Raw genomic sequence first — 14181 nt, 5'->3', positions numbered from 1 at the left:
AAATCCCAAACATGCCTCCGAATCATCAGGTGGGTGCTTCAGATGCTCCAAAACAACTCAGAGCCATCAGAAGAAAGCACTGACAGCAGTCCAAGTACTGTGACAGTCTTTCACAAAACTGTCACCCACAAATACAGAAACTAGAAACTTCTTCCTCCCTTATACTTTTTGTTACTGACTTTACCATATTACATCATCATTCCTAGTATAATTATTGAAAACAAGTGATAACAGTTTGTGGCAAAGCCAGTTTATTAGGTTTCTGGAATTGTGCCTTGCCCTCCCCCCAACACATACAAAATAACCCAACTTTACAATTTGGTAAAGTGAAAATACATATATAAAGTATTCAGTACTTTTGACATCACTTTTGTGGGCAGAACATCACCACTGAAAGCCAGGAAGCGTACTGAGTCCTGTGTTAATGACCACACTACCTTTATGGCAGAACCATTAAAACATGCTTTGTGCTGAAGACGAAATTACACACTTAAACATTGTTACCACACCATTTTAATGACATGAGGGCCCTTATTTACAGGTTGTGAATAAGTCAAATAAAGCTTAACAGATTTGCAGATGTCTGATATCAAATTTAACGGTAACATTGTAGCTACATAATTCCCTTAGCTCAACCCCCAACCTGACTGACTGACTTTGGAATTCTTCATTCTGTTTTTTTTTTTTTTAAATTAAAAAAACCACAAAACCAAAACCCATTTGCTGACATACTTATTATACAAACAGTTAAGATGGATCCTTCTGAGAAAAAGGATTAAGGACATGAGTGAAAAACAAATTGTCCAAGAGGACTGTAAACCATATTTATTTACAATAGTATACACATAAATTTAAGATCAATCCTTTTCTTAAAAAATTAAGGACACTAGCATTAAAAAGCTGATTGTTTCTGAAAGGACTGTAAACCAAATTCTAGTCATGTAAGATTCAGAGTGAATACAAAAGTTCCCTTTTACAAATGTTTCCTAAACAAAATTACTGTCACAGCTGTAGCGGCTTTATACAGGAAAAAAATACTACCTTTTGTTTAGATTCTTTTTAAACATCTTAATCATATTAGACGAAATTGAATGCTCTTTCTAAATCTAGGAAAGTGTCAATGCATTTTTACTTTGTCAGTGTAACTTGCAGTAAAATTACATCTTATTAATTGTAATAGTTTAAATAATAATAGTTATGTCCTTTCAATAATTTGTTTCTAATGTGATCACTAGGGCAGCAGCTTCTGAACTGGCCCTTCCATTTAGTTTCCAGTCAGCATCACACACTACACACTGCAAATAAAAAATCTCCGGTTTTACTTCAATTCCTTTAAAAACGAAGTCACAAAACATTGTCTGACATGGCATATGAATGAAGTCATAGATTGTATTCTATGGCTTACATTTCGCTTTATGCAATTATGTCCAACCTAGCACCGTTTTTATTATGAAACTTGACCTTCAGACAGAACTGAAATAACATGGTTGCAATTATGAGGACACAGAAGATGGTTCTCGAAGAGTAATTTCCCTCATCTGACCCACCACTAACTCACACTAGTAATGCCAAGGATGCCCAACATACAGCCACGACATTACACAAGCAGGTTTTAGCTCAAAAATTTGTAACAAATGATGTGTTTTGCAGATTTTCTCCCTATTTCAAGATCTAATTTATTTTGTATTCAGAAGTATTTTAAGGAAGTTCCATATTCCTAACATTTTGTCCTAAGCATTTCCATCCCTATCAAGTTGGTTCTAAAAGGCTATTTCAAGATATTTGAAAAGCATTCATCACCACTAAAACCCTCTGAAACTCCTATCTTTGAAAACCAGTATGCTTTCGCCAGCTTCACTCAATCTTTTATTTACTTAAGTGTTTTTACTTACCCTGGGACACTCAACTGAAATACAGCATCTTTAGAAGTAAGTCCTCCTTGATTTTTTAGTAAAGTCAGAGAAATTACAGACAGTTATAGTCCCACATTTACCCCAAATCCTGTGCTACAGTACTTTCCATAAGAAGGAATGCATAGTTTAGTTTTACATGCTAATTATGAAAAATTAATGAAGTTTTAAGTATCAAATAATTGTCTAGAGGTAGGGACAAGTTTGTCAATTCTCTTACCATTGCCATGAACAAACAAAGTTTACAGTGGAATAACAGGCCACAAGCTAGCAGTCCGCATTACATTGACAGCCCAAACTTTATCTGACAGTCCTGGTCTTTGCTTTTTAAAAGAAAAAAAGTACTCGCTTAGCAATTTGCTAGCACTCACCAAATATTCCTTCATATATCAAAAATCTCCCCACTTGCTGACCCAAAAATCAAGCTATCCGGCTGTCACAAAACACCTTTTCTCCTACATTATTCCAATGGAAGTAGCAACCAAAAATGTTAGTAAACTGGCTTACTATTTATAACCTTACCACAAGTGATGAAAACAATCTCAGGCAGCAAGAGCTCAAGTAGAATTGCTTTGTCAAAGCCTCACTTGAAAGTTTACTTTCCTGTATATTTATATAGTGAAACTTCAGTAATTCAGAAAGTACAATTACAAAGTGCAAGAACATGAGATGGGCACGTCTACACCAGAAAAAAAAAAACCACCCCACATTAAAGTGCCAAAGAGATTCGCTATAATTGCTACCAAAACCTGGAACTTTGCCAAGATCATAATTTTGAAGCATTTGCAAACAAGACAAGGTGACAGCTGATAATAGTATGATTTAACACCAGCAGGTCATGGCAGATTTTGGTTCAGGCTTTATATGTATTTCATCACGATCTGGGGGTTGACTAAGCATTAATGGCTTGTGACTTTTAAGCTTGTGAGCCAGTGTCATAAATATGGCCTCCACATGGTCATTGTCATTGGGGTTTTTGGCAGAGGTTTCAAACAACGGCATACTGTGAGTATCAGCAAACTTCTGGGCCAAGTCCGTAGGTACCTGAATAGCACTCCTCAGGTCACATTTATTTCCAACAAGAATCCGTGGTATATCATTGGCAAGAAGGTGTTGTTTGCATTCCTCTATCCATGACGGCAGACTGTGAAAACTGGCAATGTTTGTCATATCATACACAAACACAACAGCATGTACATTCCTGTAGTAGTGCTGCACCATGCTCTTTCTGAAGCGCTCCTGGCCTGCTGTATCCCATAGCTGGATCTGAAAAGGGGAAGACCATGAGAGAAAAAAATGTTTCATTACTCATGTTGGAAAACAATACAAATCACCTGTAGCTAGGAAAATCACACGATCACAGAAATCCACTCTTCTGAATTAATCATACTGAAAAGTTTGTGCTGAAGAACACTGTTGCTTTTACACAATTTCAGAAACTTTCGCTTTCAACGCTGCTCGCAATCGAAGCCAGGAAGAAATGGTGATGCAACTTGATCACAAACACGAATTTCTGAAAGTTTATTGTATTTTGCAAGATTTTTTACAAAAACAAATCCTGAATTCTTGGCAATAGCACTTTATTTGAAGAAAACAACATGTATTTCACAGCACAACTCTCGGCTGACATGATTTTTTTATTGCCAAAAATAACATCATCTTCCCCAAAGTTTTGTTCTTAGCATGAAGTTAACTGCCTATTGTGGTACTATATCAAAGCAGGAAGAAATCAAACCATGCATGAATAACACCACCACCACCAAAAACAGGACAAAGAAATCTTTCTCTGCAGCGTATCTATTGGAATCAAACCCTCCGGTGACTAACCTCTAACTTAAGCTTATTTAATGCTTAAGCTAGGACCATACTGTGGTTTGTAGTATCAAAGCATGCAGAAAAGGAAAAAAAATTTTAAAAAAGCATAAATCTTCTGTTAGCTTAACATGCTACTATTGTTTCCAGGTACACTTCATTCTATCCCTAACAGACTGAACACATTTGTTTGAAGCCAAGCCAGTGTAACAGACAAAAAAACATTCAGAAGTAGTAAAATCCTTTCAAACTTCTCTGGTCCAGATTAAAAACAAAACAAGCCTTGAAGCACAAGCAGGTGCAAGCAAGAACTAATAAAAATTTTAAAATGCATCAATCATCCCGGTATAATGGCAGCTTAGAGTCCTCCGAGGTGTAAAGCATGCTACAGAATTGTGCACTTACTGGACGCAATGATATTTCAACAAACTTGCTCTGCAGGAGATGTGGGACTGCAATCTACAGCAGTCAGAGCCAGTTCACCTACAAAGCTAGGTCAACTGCACACTGTAAGAGCCACACACTAGATAATTTCTACCACACACACCTTAGTAATGGTGTTAACACTGAAAGACAACATTCGATTTCTTGGGCCAAAGCTGAGTCCTAGCTTCCTGTCTGTCCCGTGCAGCTGACCCCTGATGCAGTCTGATTAGTACTTCAGCTTTTATCTTTTGAGCAGGAAATGTCAGAAAGAAATGTTTCCTCCCTGGGAAAGAAAGGAGAGTTTTTCTTCAGACTCAGAATTCAAAGAATATTAAATGTTCTGTAAACAATGAAGGTAAATTTAAAATTCAATCTTGTACAGCTGGTATCTTCCCTTGATGCAATTGTTCTCCCATTACCATAGTTCTGCATTCCTTTGATCCAAATGTTTCAGTAAACTTATTTAGAAATTGCCAGTGTCTTGAAAGGTGCCTTGTTTACCATTTTTACCAGTGACTTTGATATTAAAAAAAAGGAAACCCGACTGCCAGGGAAATTTGCTGATGGCAAGAAGCTAAGATGCATCACTGAGACAGGAAGACTACAATATCAAATGGATTTTTTTTTTTTTTTTTTTTTTTAAAGCTGGAATGGTAGAAATAGGGTGAAATGGAATAGAAGCAGATGCAAGGTCTTGATACAGGGACTAATAATACAGACTCTTCCTAAAACTGCAGGATTAATCAGTTCGGAAATTATTAAAACAGATGACGATCCAGATACATGAGTCAATCACGGGATGTTATAAATCATTAGTGTGATAGAGTGAAGGAAAAAAGAGTAAGTGATCAGAACAGCTTGGCTTCTGTAGTCTAGGCCAGTTAGCTGCAGCTTCTGATCCCCAGACTTATAAAGATCCATGTGCTGCTTCTAAAAGGGTCATTAAGATTATTAAGAAAAGCAAGGCAAGTCACCCTGGCCTCTGATCACAGAAAACGGTAGTCAGGTGCAATCCATCTCATTTTAGATCAAATACCCGCTTTTTGCCAATGGTATTATGCTCTAAACACAATTGACTGCATCTCCATGGTCTGTTAAGGAAGGCTAGACAATCAGATTAAATATAGGCACCTAAGTTTGGGTAAGAATCATTCACCTACCCAGATGAGAGATGCTTCTAGTTCTACATACTTATAAAACATTATAAGGTCAGGAGACTCATGGAAAATTTTCATTAATTTGGAATTTGACAAATAAAAGAGAGAAGAAAGAAGCACAGACTGAAGTAATCCTTATGTTCAGACAACTTAACGTTAAGGAATCACTATAGATAATCTTGGAAAATGCTATACCAAATTAAATTAAAGAGGGACCTCATTTTCACAGGCAGCTGTGAGCTTACACTTCTCTCCCCACCTCATTCACAGAACAGAAATCAGTCATGCTTCAGTCAAGCACAGACCTGCAAGCGTATTGCCAACGTTGGGTAGAGAAGGGGAAATTAAATTAAAGGTTTACATATCTTCCAAGTCAAGCTTAAACTACAGTTTCTCCTGAATTTTATTCACATGCAGATTTCAAGCTTGAAGGGTATTAACTCAAATTAAAAATGGTAATAATCTTGGCATGTACTCATTTGCACTGAGCGGCAAATCCTTCCCCCAGATTGAAAATTTCACACTTTAGAAGTTTCTTTTTCCCTCTTACCAGTGAACTTGAGGAGACCATTCCATTTTTGCCCCCCCAAAATATGTGCTCTAGTGAAAAACAACACTGAAAATGTTCACATTAACAGATGTGCGTTGATGAATTAACATCAAGATTACTGTTTCATTATTAGTTCAATACCATCTGTCTTCAGGGGAGCACATTTTTTATAACAGCCCTTTTAAACGTGTGATTTGAAAGTTTGGTTTAACAGCATAATTCAGTTAATAAAACTGTGGACAGAATCACTTTGTCACACTCCCTAGGAAAGACAAATGGTACTTAAATATATTGACTCAACCATCACCTCCCACCTTCCGACTCGTTTTTGTGGATCTAGAAAGGCTGTTTTCTAAACAAGGACTCCCTTAGCATGCGTGGTTTATAACATGCTGGTAAAAACATAACTGGCCTTTAATAAAGATAAATTGGTAAACTATGTCTCCTTTTACAAGATGTGGGGAAAAAAACTTGAAGAGCTCAAAGGTATAGAACATGATGTTTGGACTTTCTTCTTTGAATTTCATTTGCATCCTTTGCTCTTTTAATGTAGGTCAGTTAAGAGTGACGACATTGGTTTTTTCGATTCTCAATGCTTAGATCAATTTAGGAAGAGGAAAATTTAGAACACAAAAAATTCATTTGTTGAAAACTTTAATTTATTCACCACATCTAGGCATCGGTGTTTCATATGAAGCTGTCAGCCTACTGCACAAGCCACAAAGGAATACACTGGTCCCTATGTCTTGGAATTCTACACAATTCTGTGTGGGAGACCCCCAGCGAGAAGAACTGTGCTCGTGTTCCTGCCAGTGACACAGCGTTTTTCCAGCTGCGAGGGAAACGCTCAGTACTGCAGCAGCACAAGAATGACCATCCAGCTGGCTGGGGGAAGGGAGAAGAGAAAAAGGGAAGACACTACTTCATAATCTCCTTCCAGGCAAGAGGAAAAATTCCTCTGCTCAGCAGGCCCTTCAGGGCACAGCCAGAACAGCAGTAATTTGGTTCATCTGAGCTTCTCTCTTTCCTGGTTCAACAGGCATTGCTGGAGCTCACTGCTACAAGCAAGAAAGGTGAAGATGAGCGAGAGGAGGTGGCAAGAACCAAAAATTGGTGCATACTTGATGACACACAGCATCCCCCTAAGAGCTAGAGTCCTGGCCATAATGATGAAGTTTATTCCTTTTGAAGCTGAAAAAGAACTTCCCGGAAAACAATGTGTCTCAAGAGAGCCTCCTTCAGTTCTCTGCCTCCCTCAACCACAACTTGTATATTCTCAGGAACGCAGAAAAACAACCTACCACAACATATATAACAAAACGGCACAATGTGAAGCATCTCAGAACTGTGGATTAGGCTATATTCTTCTTCACTTCTCTCCAACAAAGGCCAAGCATAATCCAGAGATGGTGAAAATGCCACTCAATAAGATGGTGCTGACAAGAAGATATCCCCCAGGAGGTTCCCTTCTCTGTCATGGACAGCAACAGACCACGGAATACAGAATCTCAGCTATCAGCCAAAGAAGTGCTATTCAGTGGTTTTACAAAGAAAGAGAGTAACACAGACTCTTACTCATTTTTCTTTTTTAATTAAAAAGAAGGATATGCGGTGAAAAAAACACAAGAGAAGGAAAGCAAATGTATTTATATGCCCTCGGCAATTTCTTTAATTGGTAAGTAAGCAAGAAAAAACTATAGCTTTCAGCTACATGACTGTAAGCTGTAATTACAAAGTCTGGTGATAATAAATGCAAAAGTACAATTCCAAGACTACTGTTACTCCCTTTTTCTACACATTGTTAAACTTTTCTCATAGAAACAAACTGCAGTACAGAAGTAGAAGGGGGTTCTGTTTAAAACTACGTTACTCCTAGTAAACAAACTCCCATCTGTAAGCAGCTAGTAGTCTAGTCTGCAAATCACTGTTAGAATCACCGCTACCATTTATATATCTACAGGGCACTCTAGGTATATTTAACATAGTTCTAAAATTTGCTTTACAGTGCAAAGAAGGCAAAAGAGCATTTTCTTCCTCCCAACCAATTTTTCACTAAATTTAGTTTTGCAAGACTAAGCTTTAGCTAAACCTATCATCAAGAGTAAAAAACAGTCAAACATGAGCTAGGTATCCAACCTGTCACTGTCCAGTTCTGTACCACATTTGCCTAAACATGCAGAATCCTAAAAAAAAAAAAAAAAATTAAAAGCTGTAACACATGGCTATCACTGATGCAGCAGCTCACTCCTGAGCAACGTTCAGTTTCTTAACGGGACATTTTTAAAGCAAAATGCTCACAACAGTGGCATCTGCATAGCTTTGTGGACTTGAAGGTTAAGCCAATTAAGTGTGATCTTTGATAAACACATGAAGCAGAATTTCTGGGAGGCAACAAGCTGCTGATACCAGGCACAGCCAACATGAAAATATCAGTAAGTAGGAGATCTACCTAGAAGTCCATTTTAAGGAGGAAATTACTGATTAACACCTGCCAAAAGCTGCGCAAAGGTTTGGCCTATGGTAGGAATTTTCCATCATCATAGAAAACCTACCCAGTAATTACATTTCCAACAGGAGCAAGGCAAAATAGTTTTAAACCAAAAGTTGCAGAGCAGATACGGCCGAGGCTGCCGGCTACGTGACACAACGGCGTTGAACTCCTGGGGTACGGGAAGGTGACGGGAGAGGCTCAGGAGCCCACCGTGCAGCACCACACTGCGAGCGGCGGGGAGGGCGGGGGTGCCCCCGCCTCACGCCAGCCGCGCACGGCCCTGCCGGCTGCCCGGGCCCCCGGCCCTGAGCCGCCCAGGCGCGGGCAGAGGCTCACCGGCCCCCGCCTCCCACCCGCATCTCCCTCTCCTCCCGCTCTTCCCGGCCTCCCAGCTGCCGCCGACGGCGATGCTGGGGCTCCGCAGCGGGCCCGGGATGCTCCCTCCCGTCAGCAGCTGGGCCGGGGCCCGGCGGGGGCACCCCCCGCTGCCGCCGCGGCACCCTGAGGCCGGGCAAGGCCCAAGGCGGCCGGGCCGCCGGCAACTGCCGCAGGGCGGGCGGCGGGCAGCACCAGGCCGCGGCGGGCAGCGCTCCCAAGGCCGGCGCCCCCCCCCCCCCCCCCCCCTCCCGTCGGTACCTTGATGCGCTCGCCGTCGATGGTGACGGCGCGCTCGCGGAAGTCCACGCCGATGGTGGCCTCGGTGCGCTGGGGGAAGCGGCCGGCGCAGAAGCGGTAGGTGAGGCACGTCTTCCCCACGTTGGAGTCCCCGATGACGATGATCTTGAAGATGCGGGAGCGGGCGGGGGGCAGCCCGCCGGGGAGCGAGCCGCTGCCCGTCAGGCTCAGCTCCAGCGAGGACTCCAGGTCGGCCGCCGCGGCCATCATCGCTCCGGGGGCCCGGGCGGACCGCCTCGGGGACGGGGACGGGGACGGGGACGGGGACGCGACCGCGACCGCCCCGCTCTCCTCCTGCTCCTCCTTCCCCCTCCCGGGCGGCGGGCGGGCGCGCGCCCCGCGGCCCGTTAACCGCCGCCCACGGCGAGCAACGACTGCCCACGCGCTGCCACGCGTCGCGTCACGGTACGTCACGGCCCGGCCCCGTCCCATCCCGGCTGCTCCCGCCCATCGGCGGGAAGCTCTCGCGAGAGCCCTGCCCCTCCGCCAATCCGCGGGCGCCGGCTCTGCGCGCGTCAGCGCGGGGGCGTGGCCGGCGCCGCCGCCTCACGGTCCAGCTCCAGCTCCAGCCCCAGGCCGTGAGGCGGCGGGCCGGGCAGCGGGGCCGGGCGAGCGGGAGGGCGGCCGTCTCGCCGCTTTTATGGCGGTCACTCGAGCACCGGCGGGGCTTGGGGAAGCGGGGTGTCCCCCCACGGCCGGCCGGGCGCCCGCGGGGGAAGCGGGAGCGGCCTGCCCTCCCCTCCTGTGCCCGAGGGGCACCTCCGCCGCGGGGCGGGGTTCGTGAAGTGCTTGCGCTGATGGCGAATAAAGGCAGGCAGGGGGCCTCACGGGAGTGCCCGAAATGAGGAGGGGAAGGCCGGGATCACGAGGCTTGGGCTTTAATCGTGGGGAGAATCTTCCGTGCTAACGCAGTGAGCCGGCGTGCGGTGCGTGGCGCGGGGCCGGCAGCCCAGGCCTCTCGCTGGGGCACTGCGGGGCTTCCCGGCTCCCCAGGCCCGAGGCTGCTGTGGGGCAGCAAGGGGGACGCGGGTCTCGGCCAACCCCGCTGCCGTTGCCGCCCTCCGGCCTGACCCTTCTGCTGTCGTTCACAGCAACGAGGCGGCAGCGAGTTCATCCCTGACAGGCGCTTGCACCAAAGGTGACTCTCGTATCTCACGATAAGAAGGGAAGTATGGCACTGCCTTAAGAATCCGTTCATAAACTCCCCAGGAGCATCACCCTAGGAGAGAGGTAGGATGTAGACATCAAGTTTAAGCAATGTCCACAAGCAAAAATTTTTTTTAAAGAGTTTAACCCTTACACTGAAATGCAAATGTAGGCTGCGGTAATTGAGGGAAGCGTTACGCTAACGGTGCCTCTCTGGCCTGCGAACTGATAGCTGAGCCAGGATTCCTAAGGTTTGGATCAGATGCCTAATAATAGCCATTGGGAGTCCTTTATCCTGTTACACGTGCTTCCGACCGCTCGGGGCTTCTGCCTGCACAAATCCAAAATGATCCTCAGATTGTTGCTCCCTAAAGAGCAGCTGTCATGTGGTTGAAGGATAATGCTTTGAGCAGCCTGTCATTGCTCATATATAAAACCAATAGGCTAGACTAAAAATAAAAGCCCTGAGTTCAGAGCAACTTTACAGTGCTCATCTCAGTGTAATGTAAAAAAAAAAAAGAGACCATATCGAAACCTTGCGCAGTGAGAAAGGAGCCGCTTAGTACGCTCAACTTCAGCACTCCAGAGAGCGTTTAGATCTTGGTTCTCGTTATTCCCCTTCCCCCTCTCTTGGACCAACCTAATGGCAGATTGTAGAGAAGTGCCTCCACCCTGTAGCCCTCTTCTGAGACAAGGTGCCTTCATCTGTGCTGTCAAATAATGTATTCTATCAAAGAGGAAGAGTAATTTTGTTCCAGTGTGAAAGTAAGATGAAAGCGAGGAGGTTACGCCACCCTTGAGTTCTTACTGTCCCTTCTACAGAATTGCTCCTTTTTGCAGCCAGAATGTAAAATATGTTTGGCTGAGAAGAGGGAGCACAAGCAAGTGTATCTCTATAGCCTAACCGTTAAAGAAGTAGTGAAATCCTAATTCTAGTGTGGGGGTGCTCTGGTTTGGGCTCTGGCTAGCATGCTAAAAGGCGAATTTAAACAGCTGTTTGGCAGACACTGCCAACAGCTCATTTAACTGAGTTTGATCTGGGTTATGCCAAGAGGGCCGAAGTGAGTTATAATTAGATTGGAGCTCTTCAACAGCTCTGAACGCCTTTTATTTCAACAGCTGGGACTCGTTCAATGCAGAATCGATACCCCATCTAGTGGCCGAAGGCACTCCTAGTCATTAGATTTTTATACCCCCCTCATTTTGCACTGACGACCCCAGCACCTTGCCCGTGAATTTGCCAACAGCCGCCCCCGTTTCTGTTTTGTCAGCCGCAAGACAGTCAGAACCACCTACGCGGGGATGCTCTGCAACACAGCTGGCCCCTGAAAGAATGGGCTTGAAGTAAATACCTTCTGAGAGTCACCGTCTGCTAACGCTTCCCGTTGGAGAGTGGCTGTCCCAGGGGAACCCAGCTTCTGAAAACCCTTCGCTGGCGTGGGCTGGGCAGAGTTTAACTATTGTCCCCAATGTGGACAATATGTAAAGATTTTGCTCGGGGTTTCTGGCTACAGAAAGTAAAGTACTCTTTAAGTAAAGAGTAAAGTATGCTTTACTTAAAAGAATGCACAATTCTTCCAGAGGTCAAAATAAAATCCTGAGTGCAGTTAATGAAGCTCCTCATTCGCTTAAGGTTTCTTGGTGGTACCCAGTGTTTGCAGCGGCTTGCTTTAGCTTGAGCTAGTAAAAGCACATGTGGGAGTTTTAACTGTCCTTTTCGAACTTCCCTACTACTCCAGTCATGAGACTTCCTGATCAGCCTTAGCAAATCAGTAAGAAATCAGTGATTTGACACAAGGCGACTTCACCCATCCCACCCATTCCTCCTTTCTCCAGTAAAGCTGTCCCTCCAGAGCAGGAGTTTCGGGGGAAGGTGGCTTCCCATCGAGAGGACCACAGTCACTGCCTCTGTTCTGCGCTTGGTGGCCAGATGCCACTGCCCTTCCAAATTGTGGTAAGATGGAGATGGAAAGGTCAGTTGATTTACATGGCCAGACATGCACAGACTTCACAGTTTCAGCCAGAATTCCCAAGCTGTGTAGAGATTGCTTAAATCTCTGAATTGGTGTACATGACAAAATTCCAGCTTGTCAGATTTGAATTTTTTCATGGGAATGTATTTTCAGTGACTAAAATTTGGCCAGGAGAGTGTTCTGTGATTGAAAATGGCATGTCTGGTCAGACCCAGAGCAGGAAAGTAGAACAGGTGATGGCTAAAATGCATCAGATCTGGAAAATCTCATTTCAGTTTTCAGTCCCATCACAGGGACTTGACCCAGGGTCTCACATACGGGGTAAATGCCCCAAGCAGGGAGGCTGGCGGTTACTGCGGACCTCCCTCTGTCTCCTCATGGAACTGCTCTGTTCAGCACACTCTACCAGCTGGACCAGAAATGCCAAGATCCCGTTCTGCAGAACAGCAGGCAGAACATGCACCATTTTCAAATCCAGTTGAGGCTGAGAGATTTTTAGATCAATCCATGCAGCTCTTACACAGAAATTCTCACTGTGGTTAAGTCAGAAGTACACCAAACTAGGTCACTCTTGCTTTTTAAGTGTGGGGGGAAGAAAAAAAAAAAAATTAACTCATATGACATGGAACTCCAAAGAGGAGTGAAAAGTCAATAAACAGTGAAAGTTATCGGTACTTGGTAAAATTTCTTTCCAGCTTTCTTTGTAGGGAACATTGATACTAGTATTTGAATGGGATTCGTGCATCTTCTGTAGCGGCAGCTTCTCACTGTGAAAGGTGCTTATCTTAGAGCGATGACTGCACAGGAGTTATTCTGAAGTAAAAAAAAAACAACGCACCAGTGAAGCCCTGTCTTTTAATGCTACAGCAAGGTAAATAACTGATGCCCCAGCAGCTCTGACCCACAGTAACAGAGGTACTCTGTTTTCGCTGTGGTTTTCTGACTCAGGACATTTCATGCCACTTGGTTGCCCTGAGGTGAATTCGGTACACAGCCCTTTTGCAGCAGAGAAAGCCAGCCCTGAATAAAATGTGCCAGGATACAATGTTTTCCAAATACGAGCCAGAACAGCACTTTCCAAAAATTTTAGAGATGTTTTCAATGGTACGGGAAAGAGGTCAGTTAACATCTTGCCAATCGCTCTCCCATTTCCCCCTCGCTAGAGGCATGGCAAGGCAGATGCAGCCGCCTGGTTAGCGCTTCAGGGGGTGGAACCGCAGTCCTGGAAATCCCCGTGAACCCAAGTGCTCCTCACCCTGACAAATGCAGGGACATGGCCAAAGTTGGAGGTACAGTATTTCTTTGCAAATTCTCTATAAAGAGAAGGAGGATCATACAATTCCTTGGAGGTCTGCAGCTGTGAAACAGTAGGCTACAAGGCCAGATCTTCTTAATTAGCGGCAGGTTAAAAAATGATGGCTAATGCAGTAACTCCCATGCAGGGAGATCTCAGCACAATCTTGTCTTAAGTCACTTTTTTATGAGCTATTTCAGTGTAGCGCTGGAAATTTCATCACTTCTGATACATATGTAGGGATAAAGATGTTGATTAGATCATTACGTTTCATCCAGCAGAGACTATTTCTGGATGTTCCTTTCTAATATATTTGGAGACCAGCAAATATAGTTGAATTTATTTATAGTAACAGAATAAATTAAAAATGCTTCTTGCTATATAAGCATTTGAAAAAGCTTCTGTTTTTCTTCTTTTGCAAGGACAAGTACTTTTAATACGCTATTGGGATGTGTTCAGTGAATGAATGTACAAGAGCCTAAGTTCACAGTTATTTTAATTTAGCAGATGTAGAAGTTTCGAAGGAAGGGGATTCTGAAAATAGTTGCAGGTCTCTGGACTTGCTCAGCATTTCAAGCATAGTTATTTCTGTCTTCCCTTGAAGACTTATTTTAACTTGTCAGTCCCGTGAAAATGCAGACTGTTCAATATCTAAAAATTATGTCTACTGGGTTTTAAGTTAAGGAACAAATTAGGAAGAAAGCGTAACTCTAAGGCTGTCTCATGTTGCTTGTTATTTTCTGAAGG

General features: G+C 44.1%; 1 protein-coding gene across 1 annotated transcript; it reads right to left on the bottom strand.

Moving 5' to 3' along the window:
• Positions 1-259: 259 nt before the first annotated feature.
• RAB33B (RAB33B, member RAS oncogene family) lies at positions 260-9231 on the bottom strand. Its single transcript, XM_075709443.1, has 2 exons — positions 8983-9231; positions 260-3176 (listed from the first exon to the last, which is right to left on the bottom strand). Exons 1-2 carry the CDS (start codon positions 9229-9231, stop codon positions 2733-2735), a joined length of 693 nt encoding a protein of 230 aa, XP_075565558.1. The 3' UTR covers positions 260-2732.
• Positions 9232-14181: the final 4950 nt, after the last annotated feature.

This window comes from Pelecanus crispus, chromosome 4 (assembly GCF_030463565.1).
Source record: "Pelecanus crispus isolate bPelCri1 chromosome 4, bPelCri1.pri, whole genome shotgun sequence".
In the NCBI taxonomy this organism is placed as follows: domain Eukaryota; kingdom Metazoa; phylum Chordata; class Aves; order Pelecaniformes; family Pelecanidae; genus Pelecanus; species Pelecanus crispus.
The sequence above is the reverse complement of the archived record's forward strand: the minus strand, read 5'-3'. Positions and strand labels throughout refer to the sequence as shown.

Bases quoted from the DNA above. Each gene is read 5' to 3' on its own strand.
- RAB33B (XM_075709443.1), bottom strand. From the start codon at position 9,231: ATGATGGCCGCGGCGGCCGACCTGGAGTCCTCGCTGGAGCTGAGCCTG. The intron at 3,177-8,982 runs GTACCGACGGGA...TCCCCTTTTCAG, and splicing joins TCGACGGCGAGCGCATCAAG to ATCCAGCTATGGGATACAGC.